Raw genomic sequence first — 13235 nt, 5'->3', positions numbered from 1 at the left:
AAAACAGATAAGTCTATTCTTACTGCTAGATCATGACACCACCCCACAGTTGCTTACCCAATTTATTACCCCCTGGGTGAAGTGGGGGCATGTTTTTTTTTTGGAAGGCATTTAATCGGCAATGCAAACAGTATTAAGTCTAACACTCTAACTGCTCGATTATGACGCCACCCCAAAAGTGGGTTGTCAAATACAATATGTTCGTGAAATTTATCACTGAACATCGCTTCTTATTATACCAATCTTTTAATTTTTTGAAATATCAGAAATTTCAAGTTCTTTGATTCCGATAAGAAAATCATCCGTACAGATACCAGCAAAAAATGAAATGCAGATATTACCAAACAAAACAAAAATCAACCACTTACAATTAGCTTCTCTTTGTTGGTTTCCACCCCGAGGTGGGCCAGGAAGATTCAATATTACGAGTTTAGCTTGATGTGATCTGTTGACAATAACTTCATTCAATTTTACAGCAGTGTGCATCCGTCTGACATTCATTGAGTGCCTGTGCGAATGAACGTGAAATGGAATATGTTAAAATCTGAAATTGCAATTTTCTGTGAGGAATAAATAGCAAACAAAAAACGCAAAAAAATTTAAATTCCCCAACTCACGGTTTTATATCTAATAAGTTCTTTATTCCTCCTTTTTGTTTTTCTTTTTTTGGTGACGATGTTGATTGTTCATCTTCTGCGTATTGTTTTTGTGATTCAAGTAGTTTGGCAGGAGTCCAAGTCATTTCATTTCTTGCTTCCATTTCTACGCTGTCAAATCCATCATTTTGTGTTGTGTTTCGGACAGCGGTATTGCTTTCTCGTAACTTGTCCATCATTGCACCAATCTTAGAAAAAAGATACAGCATTACTAACTACATACTAAGTTACATTGTGACTACTAAAAACCAGAACCCAGGTCATTTGGAACTTATTCTAGAGCAACGGTTCCCAACCGACGGCTGTGGCCCCCTAAGAGGGCCACAGAGCGGTTGGAGGTTTGGGTTTTACTCTCCGTTCTTCCTAGTTACATTGCTAGGTAAGTTTATTTTACAGGGTGTTTTCATTTTGTTAAACATTTATCACTTGAACATATTGGGATTTGCAATCATAATAACACTCTAAATGCCACTGGAATGAGGTTTGAGTGCTGAAAGCCTACGGAAGGGCGGCACGAGCCATAAAAGATTGGGAACCACTGTTTTAGAGAGAACATAACTTTTCTGCAAAGCGTCCTAAATTAATAAAACTTATGCGTACAATCATACACAAACAGTGGTTCAAGTGTTAAATAAATTTTTTCCATTTTCGTAAAGGCAATCAAGAAGTTTATGGATCCTGTTTTTTTTTTGAGTCACCCTGTACTTCAAATGTATGTACTTCATCACATACAAATATTTTCAACAACTCGACAGCAAACTTGAATATCGAAGAATGCAATATCACAATATATTAAAACAACATGCATTGCAAAACACTAAAAATATTGTACTAATCTATAACAACAGAGCATTGTTCAAACCTATGGACACGAAGGTCATGCACCGTTACCAAGACCTGGGAGCATCAATTTTTCTGAAAAGCAATACAGAAAAAAAAATTGTTCTTATTTAATAAAAAAAAAGTTTTAGTGAAATTCAAGTCCATAGCGACCAGGAGAAATTTGAAGAAAAATTACTAATAGCCTTATAGCAACTTTCTCAATTTTTCAATTACTGCAAATTTCAAAAAACAGCATCCGTGTCTGACAATAAACCTGTAATTCTAAATCATCACACACCACACACAAAATAACTCCATTGAAACAAAATTCCATTGTCTATTCAAAAATTAATTGTAATAAAGTAATTTTTCACTTTTCTGCTATCAAAAGTTTTATGAACTATTCAATGTCCCCAGTACCCCAGGTTAAAAACAAAATATGAATATTTCTAATCTGATCAATTTCTAAAATCAACAGGCTACATTTCATATCAATAACAACACACACCTCAAAAATTTACTAATGCCATATTTTAGGAAGCCCAAATTTTTTTATTATATTTCCAGGGTGTAATTAATTCTTGCAGGCAGCATCAGAATGATTTATCGAACAAGAATGATTTTGTCCCCCGTTTTTTTTTTAATATTACACAGAACAATTTACAATGTACAATTCAATACAACAATAGACAATGGATAAAAAACACAACTCAAGTAGACAAGTAGCTATGAAAACAAGCTTACTGTTTTACGCTATGCCTGAAAATCTATCTATACGATCGAAAAAAGTGTTAAACGTCTGCACAAATTTCAATTGATATGTCACTGTAGTGTTGACATCTTGCCAATTAACAATGTTTCGGAAATAACCAAAGAAGTCGATGATCGGGGAAAGATCTATAGCCTGACTAAGATATTGCCTAATTCTCAAACTGTCATTTCATAAGAAATCTACAAAACATGCTTGTCAAATGTAATCAAACTGTAAACAAAATAAATGATTTTGGTTAGAATAAGTAATAACACCCTAAAATAAGTACAAAAAAGTTACAAAATGCAGAATTCACAACAACAAAAAATTTGTTATTTTTGATCACAGCAAAACAAAACAACATGCAATGCCATTCATATTGCTGATGTTTTTTCACCTCGTTTTCTTGCCCCTCAACCTCCATAACTCCGTTTTCATGATAAGTCAGAGTAGGAGCATAAGTAACTTTCTTCTTAACTTTGCCATTTGCGGAAGAATTTCCAGATTTTGGAAATGATTTTGCAGGGGAGTTTTTGGCACGGAAACTTCTAGATCTTTCAACCACCAGTTCAACCTTTGTGCATCACCGCAATATCAAACCATTTAAATCAATTTAACACTCGTTCAGAAAAACAAAAAAGTGCTTAAAACTGGCAATGCTTCAAGCAGAAAGACTTCTCAGATCAAGGTTTCCCAAAATAGCCCCACAGCCTCCATAGGGGGCTATGGAGTGATACTCTGGGGGCCATGAGCAAAAGAATCCACTAGGTACCATTCACCATTACTATATAAATTTAAAGTATTAATTTGAGGTATTTGTATAGACGATCAGGGCAGGAGGCTAACGAATCTTCAGAAGGGGGCTACGAATCATGAACGTTTTGAGAACAACTGTCTTAGATAAAAAAAAAATTGAAGCCATTTATAATTTAAAAAAAAAAAAAAATAGAGTTTGGACAGAAATTAGCTTCGATAATACTAGACAATGAGATACAAAATTGATATGATGTCATAGTATATTGACCAATATCAGGCTGATTGCCTATTTTAAGAAATTCGGATCAGAATTTAACAACATGCGCCGACCTGAAATAGATACCTAATGCTATATCTAAATTGAATTATAAGGCTCTACTTGGCTTTGAACAAATCTATAAAAATGTAACCTGAAGTTTAAAATGTCACATTGGATAAAATAACAAAACTATTGTATAAATTATTTAACATATGATCAATACAGACTTAAACTAAATTAGGTTATACCCAGTGATCGGTATAATCGTATATTTCACAATTTTTACAAATAACAATCGTTGGTTTTAGAAAAGCAATTTAAAATGGATTAAAATCAAAACACAAACCATTCCAAGTGAAATTTCCATTATCATACCATCAATTTAATATCATGTGCGGCACATACTCGACAAATCAAAAAAACTTGGTAAAATTGATGGGAAAACATTTTCAAAATTACAAAATACTGGGATTGAAGTAAATTATCCAACATGCTTTCAAGAATAAAAATATAATAATAAATGGCGTTACCTCTCGTTGTGATTCCCGTTTTGATAAATGTAAATGCTGTAATATTTCATTTCTTTGTTCCATCATTAATGTTCTTTCATATGTATATGCTGATATATCAGAATCATCCTAAAAATAAGTATTAAAAAAGAATTTTCATATTTATCCTAGAGAAGAGAAAAGCTGATAGGACGACAAAACCATATTTGATATCCATTCGAGTTATTTATATCTTTTATAGTCTAAAAGCGTAGGACTTATAATTCCAAAATGACAAGAGTGTTGCGCAATAATATAAATTCATCAGAAGTTCATTTTGATTGCTGTGTTATTTGGTACTTTTACACACATTGGAAATGTATGCGGACAAGATAAAAATAGTGGGATAATACAGTTAACTATCCACTACATAAAATCATAGCTAATAGGACATCAATCCAAACAATGAATAATAACGATCTTACCATCTCTACGACCTCAATCTCAGCATCAATACGTAAATGATAAAGGAAAGTTGCCAAATCTTTTTTCATTTGAATACTGTTGTCTTCCAATTGAGCTACAGTGAATATACGAGTTTTGCAATTCTTCCAAACCTAGTAAAAAAATAATAACTAAGTGAATTGTTCTTGCCACAAAATTTGTCATACAGGGTGAACAAGAAGAAGAAAAAAAATTGGCAAATTTCTCAATTAATTCTATGAAACTGGAGAGCGTATGATTGTGCCCAAAACTTCCAGTAATCTATGTGCATTTATTTTGCCAAGCATATGTAATACAATACAATATACAACACCGAAAATTGTTTTATAACATTTTATCCACGCCTTTGTTCCAAACACGGTAATACAGAAGCAAACACTGATACCTAACTGCATGTGGAGAGCTATTATTTTGGGGAAGAACCAGAATGTTTCTAGTCCGGCACTGGCATCCAGATCATTGCACCCTCGTCAGGCATGATATTTGAACCCGAAATGTTGACTTGCATTGCCCACAAGTCTAAGTCTAACACTTCAACCACTAAATTGATCATATTAAATCATATTAGATAATTAAGATTAAAATATTTCATTTTTCAACCTTTTCAATTTGATTTTCCTCAACAAAGATTCTCAGTCATTCACTGAATATTACTAATAAATATCATTTATTCATACCTTGTGTTGTCTGAGAAGGAAGGGAAGCAACATAAGTAATCCACCATCATGTACGACCCACCATACATCGATAGTACCTTCCATGATACGATCTTGTCTATCAGGAAATAGCTGAACATTTTTAGGAACAAGAATAGCATTGTGACTTGCGCCAGCCGCCCGAATTGTATCTGATAACAGAGAAAATCATTATGAAAAGAAATTAGGTATTGGTTGATAAAAATATAAAATATTTTTTGAATCATATGTTATGCAGCAACGCAGAAAAATGCAAATTGTAAAGAGCCTTGCTAGGATTGGGTTTACATATTGATCCTTGCCGACAAGACGGCCCAATCATATACCACCGCTTTTCGTCCAGTTACCGGTCCATGTTAGGTATGGGATTAGTTAGCCAGTTATTTGTTTCCGGGGGCATGTACTTGGTGGCGGAGGAAGACATAACCGACCAACAGTTACGTGAACCATCACACGGCGGCGGGGAGTCCAGTAATTCTCGTGAGGTAAGATGGGAACCCTCCCACACAGGGTAATCAGAGGTGCAGTGGCGAGTGATTCCTAGTGCTTAACACAGTGGGCCACACCACCGAGAAAAGAGTGAAAACATAGTAAAAGAAAAATTTTGATAAAATAACTTACTCAAAAATACTCTGTATGCATCCGGGTCAGGGCTTTGTCTCCAACCATTAGGCCATCCGAGAATAATAGTATTGTGTCTCAATCCTCCCAGACCAGATGATTGTAATAATACATCGATACCATGAGATACATCCTTCGATACAACAACTTGATGAAATCCTTTTATCTTATATTCATTCATGGCTTTTTGTACTTCCTGTGAACCAAGATCATGAGCATTTAATAAAGTATTTCGACTAAAAATACAGAAAAAATTTCTTGCGACTTGGCGCGTGTGTTGATTTCACATGAGGTTAAGTTAGTGATTCATTCAAAAATCTCGGGCTCAAACTCTATACCATGGTTTCTCAAACTGGGCCCTCGACTCCACATAGGGGGCCAAAAAATCTCGAGTTCAAACTCTATACCAAGGTTTCTAGAACTGGGCACTTGACTCCTCCGAGGGGGGCCAAAAATCTTGGGTTCAAACTCTATATCAGGGTTTCTCAAACTGGGCATTTGACCTCCCCTAGGGGGCCAAAAAAGCTCCGGTTCAAACTCTATACCAGGGTTACTCAAACTGGGCATTTGACCCCCCTAGGGGGCCAAAAAAGCTCCGGTTCCAACTCTATACCAGGGTCACTCAAACTGGGCATTTGACCCCCCCTAGAGGGCCAAAAAAGCTCCGGTTCAAACTATATACCAGGGTTTCTCAAACTGGGCATTTGACCTCCCCTAGGGGGCCAAAAAAGCTCCGGTTCAAACTATATACCAGGGTTACTCAAACTGGGCATTTGACCTCCCCTAGGGGGCCAAAAAAGCTCCGGTTCAAACTATATACCAGGGTTTCTCAAACTGGGCATTTGACCTCCCCTAGGGGGCCAAAAAAGCCCCGGTTCAAACTCTATACCAGGGTTACTCAAACTGGGCATTTGACCTCCCCTAGGGGGCCAAAAAAGCTCCGGTTCAAACTCTATACCAGGGTTTCTCAAACTGAGCATTTGACCTCCCCTAGGGGGCCAAAAAAGCTCCGGTTCAAACTATATACCAGGGTTTCTCAAACTGGGCCCTCAACTCCCCCAAGGGGGCCAAAATTTCTCAGGTTTAAACTCAATCAAGGCCACAGAGTGGTTCTCTGGGGGCCTTGAGCAAAGGCCCCAATTCGGTGCCAAAGTAAATTGACTGATTTAATTAATTCTTTAAATTCTGATGCATTTCTTTTTTCCACGGATCGCAGAAGTTTGAGAACCACCGCTCTATTCCCACCATGTTACTCATGGCAAAAAATAAAAAAATCGATGAGTGAGCTGAAAGATTCTTGTGCTTACAAATAATATAGTTCAACCTTCTTTTAAATGACTATTACGAAACGCTTTTTCATAAAAGAATTATTTCGTTCGTACCTTTTGCTCTATCAAAATAAATTTAAAATTTGCACACCTGTTCAGCAGCCTGAGCTTCTGGAAATTTTTCCATAAAATTTCCTTCAATAACAGAAGACACAAGCATAAATCCTTTTCCTGCTTTTAGTTGTTGTGCAAACGATAACATTTGTTTATGTTTTGGTTTTAATTCATCGTCCAATTTCATTAAAATAAGAAGCTGAGGTCTGAAAATAAAACATTTTTTTCTCATTGTTATTTTTTTCCGCAGAATACTTCAAAGAAATGACATAGCTATTAGCAATTGCAATAAAATGACAAACCTCCAATTCTTAGTATGTGGTGGTCCATCTTCAAGTCTTAGCAAAGCATATCTGGCCGTTGTTAATTGAAGACCTCTCAAACCATCTCCCCATTCCTTTTCAGCTCTATTAAATAAATAAACGAACAATAAAATAAGTATATTTAACTGTTTTTTAACATCAACAATTCTTTGAAGAGAAACGTATTCGTGGGTACTCTCGTAGTATGCGTACCAGGTTCTGTGGGTACTCCCATAGTGTGTGTACCACCAGGTCAGGTTTAGGCCATAATTTCATTCCGATTTTCCTTATTTTAGTTCTAGTACGAGTTCGGGGACTGTCTGTGTAAGCCAAGTGAATATACCCTGCCCATAGGTTTCAGTCCCTTCTCACAACTTAAAGTAGGCGGACAAAATTAGTTACCTTCATATTGGTACACACACTTTTGGAGCGTCTATCAGTGAATATAAACTAATAGCACATGCATCTGAAACCAATAACTGAGACCGGGCGAGACACTTTGCTGTATGATTAGGCCATCTTTTGGACATTCCTTTCCCTGTAATATCTATAATTCCTAATTTGAAATAACATATCACTTACCCTCTATATTCAATATACTTGTATATAAATGCTGCAATAACCAGTGCAATAAGAGATAGGCCATCTTTTGGACATTCCTTTCCCGCTAATATCTATAATTCCTATTCTGAAATAACATATCACTTACCCTCTATATTCAATGTACTTGTATATAAATGCTGCAATGACCAGTGCAATAAGAGCATAATACCAACTGGAAATGAACATCAAAGTGATGCATAAAGTCATTCCAAGAAAAGACAACAACCTAAATAAAGTAAACAAAGCAATATGGAGATCCTTCAATTATATTGTTCAAATTGGAATTCACTTCTATTCAATTACTTATAGTAGATGATGAAAAATTTAAAAAAAAAATGTTTATAAATTAGTATTGTGAGATTTTACCGAAATAGAGCTTGGACTAGTGCTTAGAACAGACATGGATAAACTTCGGCACGCGGGCCAAATCCGGCCCATTGGGTGGTTCAATTTGGCCCGCCTGATGCTGCCACAACCAAACTAAAACCAAATTTTGATGTTAGGCTATGCAATAGCTGAAGAGATTTGTTGAGATTGCGATTAAATTTAGTTTCGTCACAAGGCTCATTTTCACTTGTGTAAATATTTTTCGTAAAATGTCACACTTACATGGATTTGGGCCCCTGGCCCAAAAACCGTGCCCACCTCTGGGTTAGAGCATGGGACATGCCCACCTCCTCACCAAAAGTATGATAAATTGGATAAAAAATGTCAGGCATGGAAGGTTCACGTCTTTCTAAAAATAGCAGCTTCTTGTGTATCAGTGGCATCTTGTCAAGAGCCTTGCTGAAAATGGAAGAATTGAAAACCCCACAAAAAATAAGATAGAAAAGGGTAGATGAATACTTACCAATGATAATATTTGAATCTTGGTCTCCAGCTTGGTGTTTTTAACAGTGTTTGAAGAGCACAAGCAAGATTTACAAACATGTAACACATCAGGAAAAACCTGAAAAAATCAAACATGATTATGAAGTCTTTTGCTACTCATAGATGGGTTTCAGCACAGTCTTTCAGGCACCTATTGAAGCTATCTTAATGGATATGATTACAATGTAGTATGTATGATATAGTTTGTTATATTTTTCTCATAATTCTTAAAAATATTTTTTCATTTGAAGTTATGTTATTTAAGAATATGTTTAATTTTTTAATTTTGACTAGAAGTATTAAAATTTGTTAAAACACTTGTCAAAACAGACTCAACAGCTATTGTCTGACTCACCATGCCCAAACAGCAGCGAAAAATACTTTAATTCCAACTTAGTATTTTAGTTAGCCTGATATTCAGTCAAAACATTGATCATTTATGCTACTTACATTGTAATGATAGGAGCAACTAAGTCCAAATCAGCAATAGCAATACCAATGAGTGAAATACAGAAAGTTAATAGAAGAGCCCACGTTGGTTCGCCGTTCGCTTTTCCTCGACCAAATACCTGCAATTTCAGAAAAATGTAACTATTTGCAAAAAAGTGACTTTTATAGAGTAGCAATAGACAATAATCTCAAATAGATTCTGGAATAATAACTTTCAAAGTTCCAGATATAATATTCTAAATTTTCTATGCCATGGCCCACCCCAGAAACATTTCCACATGGGCCACAAATATATTAAAAATTACTTGAGTTAGTCATAACTTTAGCTCATTTGCGTCACTCACTATAGTTAAATTTTGATTGTAGTAACAATGAATTATAATGCCATCTTTTTTCTACTGAGTAGTAATTTTTATTTAATTATCAAAGTGGAGGTGGGTATTTCTGCAAAAAATTTCTTGTATTTTTTTTTCTTGCCCGAAAATATCAATGGCCATCAAATTTATATGAAACGAAAATGGGCCACGAAAAAAAAGGTCTAGTACCACAGCACTAGTATTTACTCAATTGAATATAACCAATTCTGTATAGATTTCAGCACCCAATTTGTCATGGACATCCCTGGTAGCAGTGGCTTCAAAGTGGTAAAAAATATAACATTTAGTTATAAAGGAACTTACACTTAAAATAGGTATGATATTGTCTTTCGCAATAGCTTGCATAAGACGTGGAGCTCCAGTTAGCGATTGCAGTCCCGCACCAACAGTAGATAGGAAAGCACCAATGAGAATAACCCATTTGGATGGCCATGCCAAACGAGAAACAGTTAGATCACTTCCTATGCTGTATCCAAACCTGAAAAGGAAATGAAGAATGATGATTTATGCAAAGTTTTATGATAAAGTGATTGTGGAAAATATCAATATGAAAATCTTACTTATCTCGCAGCAGAGCTCCGTCAATGCAAGCTCCAAAAAACACAACAGTTGATAAATCTGATATAATATGGAAGTTAAGGTTCTGAACCTTCAACAAAAATTTTTTACTATTGGAATCAATATTATTCGATCATTTTACTAAATTGTTGTTATTGTTGTTGAGGGGACTTATGTCGTTGGGAAAATTGCCTTTTTCTGAAATGATTAGACCAATCGTTTTTAAACTTTCAGTACGATATTCCACCAAAAATTTTGCCTTTTTTGATTTAAGTGGAATACTTTTTATTCTACTGTACACGACTATTTCTGTCTCCCTTTGATTAGAAGCTTTTGAAGCTAAATTCAGATAACGGATTTCAGTGAAAGCCGAACAGTGCTGCAGTTAGTTATTGGACCTTCATGTTTATATATTTGAGCATTGTTGTTTTTATCTCAACGAAAACACTGCACTGACAAACAGTAAAATTTATCACTATCTTAAAACTAAATTTTGATTTTTTTTATGAAAGGATACAGACAATCGAAGTTGTCAATACAGCGCCGATAGTTCCTTTAGGAATAGAACGTTGAGCATCAGCAAGATCACCGGATCTGTTTGACCCTGCCATGATTCCTGTCACGAAAATAAAGAATATGAGAACCCATCAACAATAAGTATTGTGATACTTTCTAATAGTAATGCACAAAGCATGCACTAGATAGAATGCTCAAGTTCCTATATGAAATAAATATATTTAAAACAGGGGTGTGCAACATTATTATATGCGATATATATATATGTAAGCGGGTCATATAACTAACTTCAGACATCTAGTTGGGCCGCGCAAATATTTTTTTTTTTTCATGTATAAAACAAATTAAAAAATTCTCACAAGGAAAAGGCTTTCGCTCAGCCTTACAGTAATAAAGGCCCCAGGATAAAACGGCACATGATTCAACGCAGTGACAAGATAAAAAAAAATCTATGAATTTTTAACCCATGTGTGCGGCTTTTTAAACAAAAACTGCCTAAATAGGATGGCTGCTTGATGGGCGTAATTGTGGCTCGCAGGTCACCTGTTGCACATCCCTGATTTATGATGAAATCTATAAACTGTCAATTATTAACTATACAATGCATGAGCTATAATTAGATTGAATTAAGAGCACAGTGGAAAATCAATTTTTTTTTTTTGCGTAAGAATGTTCATGTTCTCAAAATACTATTTATAAGGTGATAAAAATATACCACTGATCTTCTTATCTGCAATGCCAACATAGCAAGGTCCAGTACTTCCACCATTAAGATATCATCTATATATGAATAAGTTAAGTCAGTCAAGCTTACCAGTTACAGAAGGAAAGAAAATCGCAAGTAAAATAGTGAAAGTTGTAGTTATATCTGCAACGATCCATGTTTCTGTTCCTTTTGGTTCATAAGGTGCAACAGGTACTTCATCAAGAGATGATGATGTTAATATATCTCCATTGTCCATGTAATGGTTAACAGAATTTTCTAAACGAAATAAAGGTAAATTACAATTAAGTAAAATAATTAAATAATGATATAATAATAACAAGGCATGGAAAACATAACCAGAAAACATTGGCTGTTCAAATTCTCACTTCTGAAATGAAAAATCTATAAGTAATTCACCACATCCGTTTTGGACTGGTATGCAGACAAGAGACCTTTGGATATAATATTTCGAGGGCTTGGCTAAAACTTGAAAGCTGTTTTGAGTAAATGAGGAAAAAGCGTGCATTATGGATTTTTCCTTCACATACATTCTTTACTTGAATACTTAAAAAGGTGATACTTGAATACTTGAAAACTAGCTTGAAGAGTACCTATTTTTTAACATTTTTAAATAATTTTCTCTTTCAAAATTTCTCATTCTTTTCTTTTGTCTTACGTTGCTATCATCTCTACCCTCTCCTGATATAAATATGAAAAGTCCTAATTCTAAGTGTGCCCAATCTAATTTCTGAGCAAATCGATACAACCTAATACTGTTCTAATTTCAGCTCAACTGGTGGTACAACTTCCATAATTTCATACATTCCTGCTTAAACTGTCTAACCAACCTGGTGGATGACTCTCGTTTCTTTCTATTTCTATGCCATGTTCTCGTGCTATAGTTCTGTGATGATCACCTGATACATTGGATTAATATATATCAGATAATAACTAGTTAGTTTACTAGATCACCCAACTGACATATATATGAAGGAATACTTTGTTAACTAGTAATTCAGTTTCCTACTTTTTTGAATAAAATTACGAATAATTGTGAAAAGTAAGAGAGATAAAATTCAACATTTTAACAAAACTGTTATCCAAATGTATTAACTCTTGAATCTCAACTGGATCTCGACAACGATTAACAATTTTTACAAATCAGAAACATAATTGGAGTTTATCCTACATTTTCCAATTCAATATGGAAATCATGAATCATGATTCACATATACTTTTACAAAGCCAAGTTTGGCACATTTAGGGTGACCCAAAACGCAAAACCCAGATTATTCGAAACATATTCAAGAGAGAATATAACTTTTGTGCAATGCGATCTATATTACTGAAACTTTTGAGCAGAATCATGCACAAGCAGAAGTTCCAAGCGTTCAAGTGGTAAATAAATTTGAGAAAAAATTGAAAAATTTATGGGTATTGTTTGCAGGGTCACCCTGTATTATAATAAGGCTGCTAAATGAGAACCTTTAAATTATTCAAGATCAAAACTGATGGAAATCGAGTCTACTAGAACTAGAATACTAAAATATTTAGTATTCATTTAGTCATTACCTGTAATAACTCCGCCAGCCAGACCAGGAATACCCTGTATTGTTCTCAATTGATTTTGAGCATAATAACTATCACAAGTAATAATTGGTGTAGTTGGGGAAACATCTGTGCTGTTAACTTCAGTTCCATTCACAGAAATCATTGTGCTATTTTCTACCATAGTTTGGTTTATGGAGCAATAAATATGAAAGAGTCCTGAATATTCCTGTGAAGGAAAAGAAGATTTAAGTTTCGAATACTACATATTTCACTGGTGTACAACCAAACACACAGTTACTATATTTTACCTTACTTTTCTAAATTGAATTCGGACCTCCAGAAGTATGCGCACCAAGATGGCGCACAAC

General features: G+C 34.8%; 1 protein-coding gene across 5 annotated transcripts in view; it reads right to left on the bottom strand.

Annotated features, from left to right (window-relative positions):
• Positions 1–13235, bottom strand: part of LOC120341479 (solute carrier family 12 member 4-like) — a 29593-nt gene that overhangs the window by 2144 nt on the left and 14214 nt on the right. For 4 of the 5 annotated variants that reach the window (XM_039409991.2, XM_078120068.1, XM_039409992.2 and 1 more), the window contains 17 exons: positions 12889–13093; positions 11425–11592; positions 10612–10710; positions 10097–10154; positions 9840–10014; positions 9160–9278; positions 8690–8788; positions 7946–8065; positions 7237–7341; positions 6972–7140; positions 5553–5748; positions 4914–5083; positions 4218–4349; positions 3775–3882; positions 2627–2803; positions 618–844; positions 369–508 (listed from right to left, as the gene is read on the bottom strand). In XM_039409991.2, coding sequence (XP_039265925.2) covers positions 369–508; positions 618–844; positions 2627–2803; positions 3775–3882; positions 4218–4349; positions 4914–5083; positions 5553–5748; positions 6972–7140; positions 7237–7341; positions 7946–8065; positions 8690–8788; positions 9160–9278; positions 9840–10014; positions 10097–10154; positions 10612–10710; positions 11425–11592; positions 12889–13093 — 2467 coding nt within the window. The remainder of the gene's footprint in view (positions 1–368; positions 509–617; positions 845–2626; positions 2804–3774; positions 3883–4217; positions 4350–4913; positions 5084–5552; positions 5749–6971; positions 7141–7236; positions 7342–7945; positions 8066–8689; positions 8789–9159; positions 9279–9839; positions 10015–10096; positions 10155–10611; positions 10711–11424; positions 11593–12888; positions 13094–13235) is intronic. The other variant, XM_039409994.2, reaches the window with a different exon arrangement.

The sequence above is a fragment of the Styela clava genome, chromosome 14 (assembly GCF_964204865.1).
Source record: "Styela clava chromosome 14, kaStyClav1.hap1.2, whole genome shotgun sequence".
NCBI classification, from domain to species: domain Eukaryota; kingdom Metazoa; phylum Chordata; class Ascidiacea; order Stolidobranchia; family Styelidae; genus Styela; species Styela clava.
This window is presented reverse-complemented; position numbering and strand designations above follow the sequence as displayed.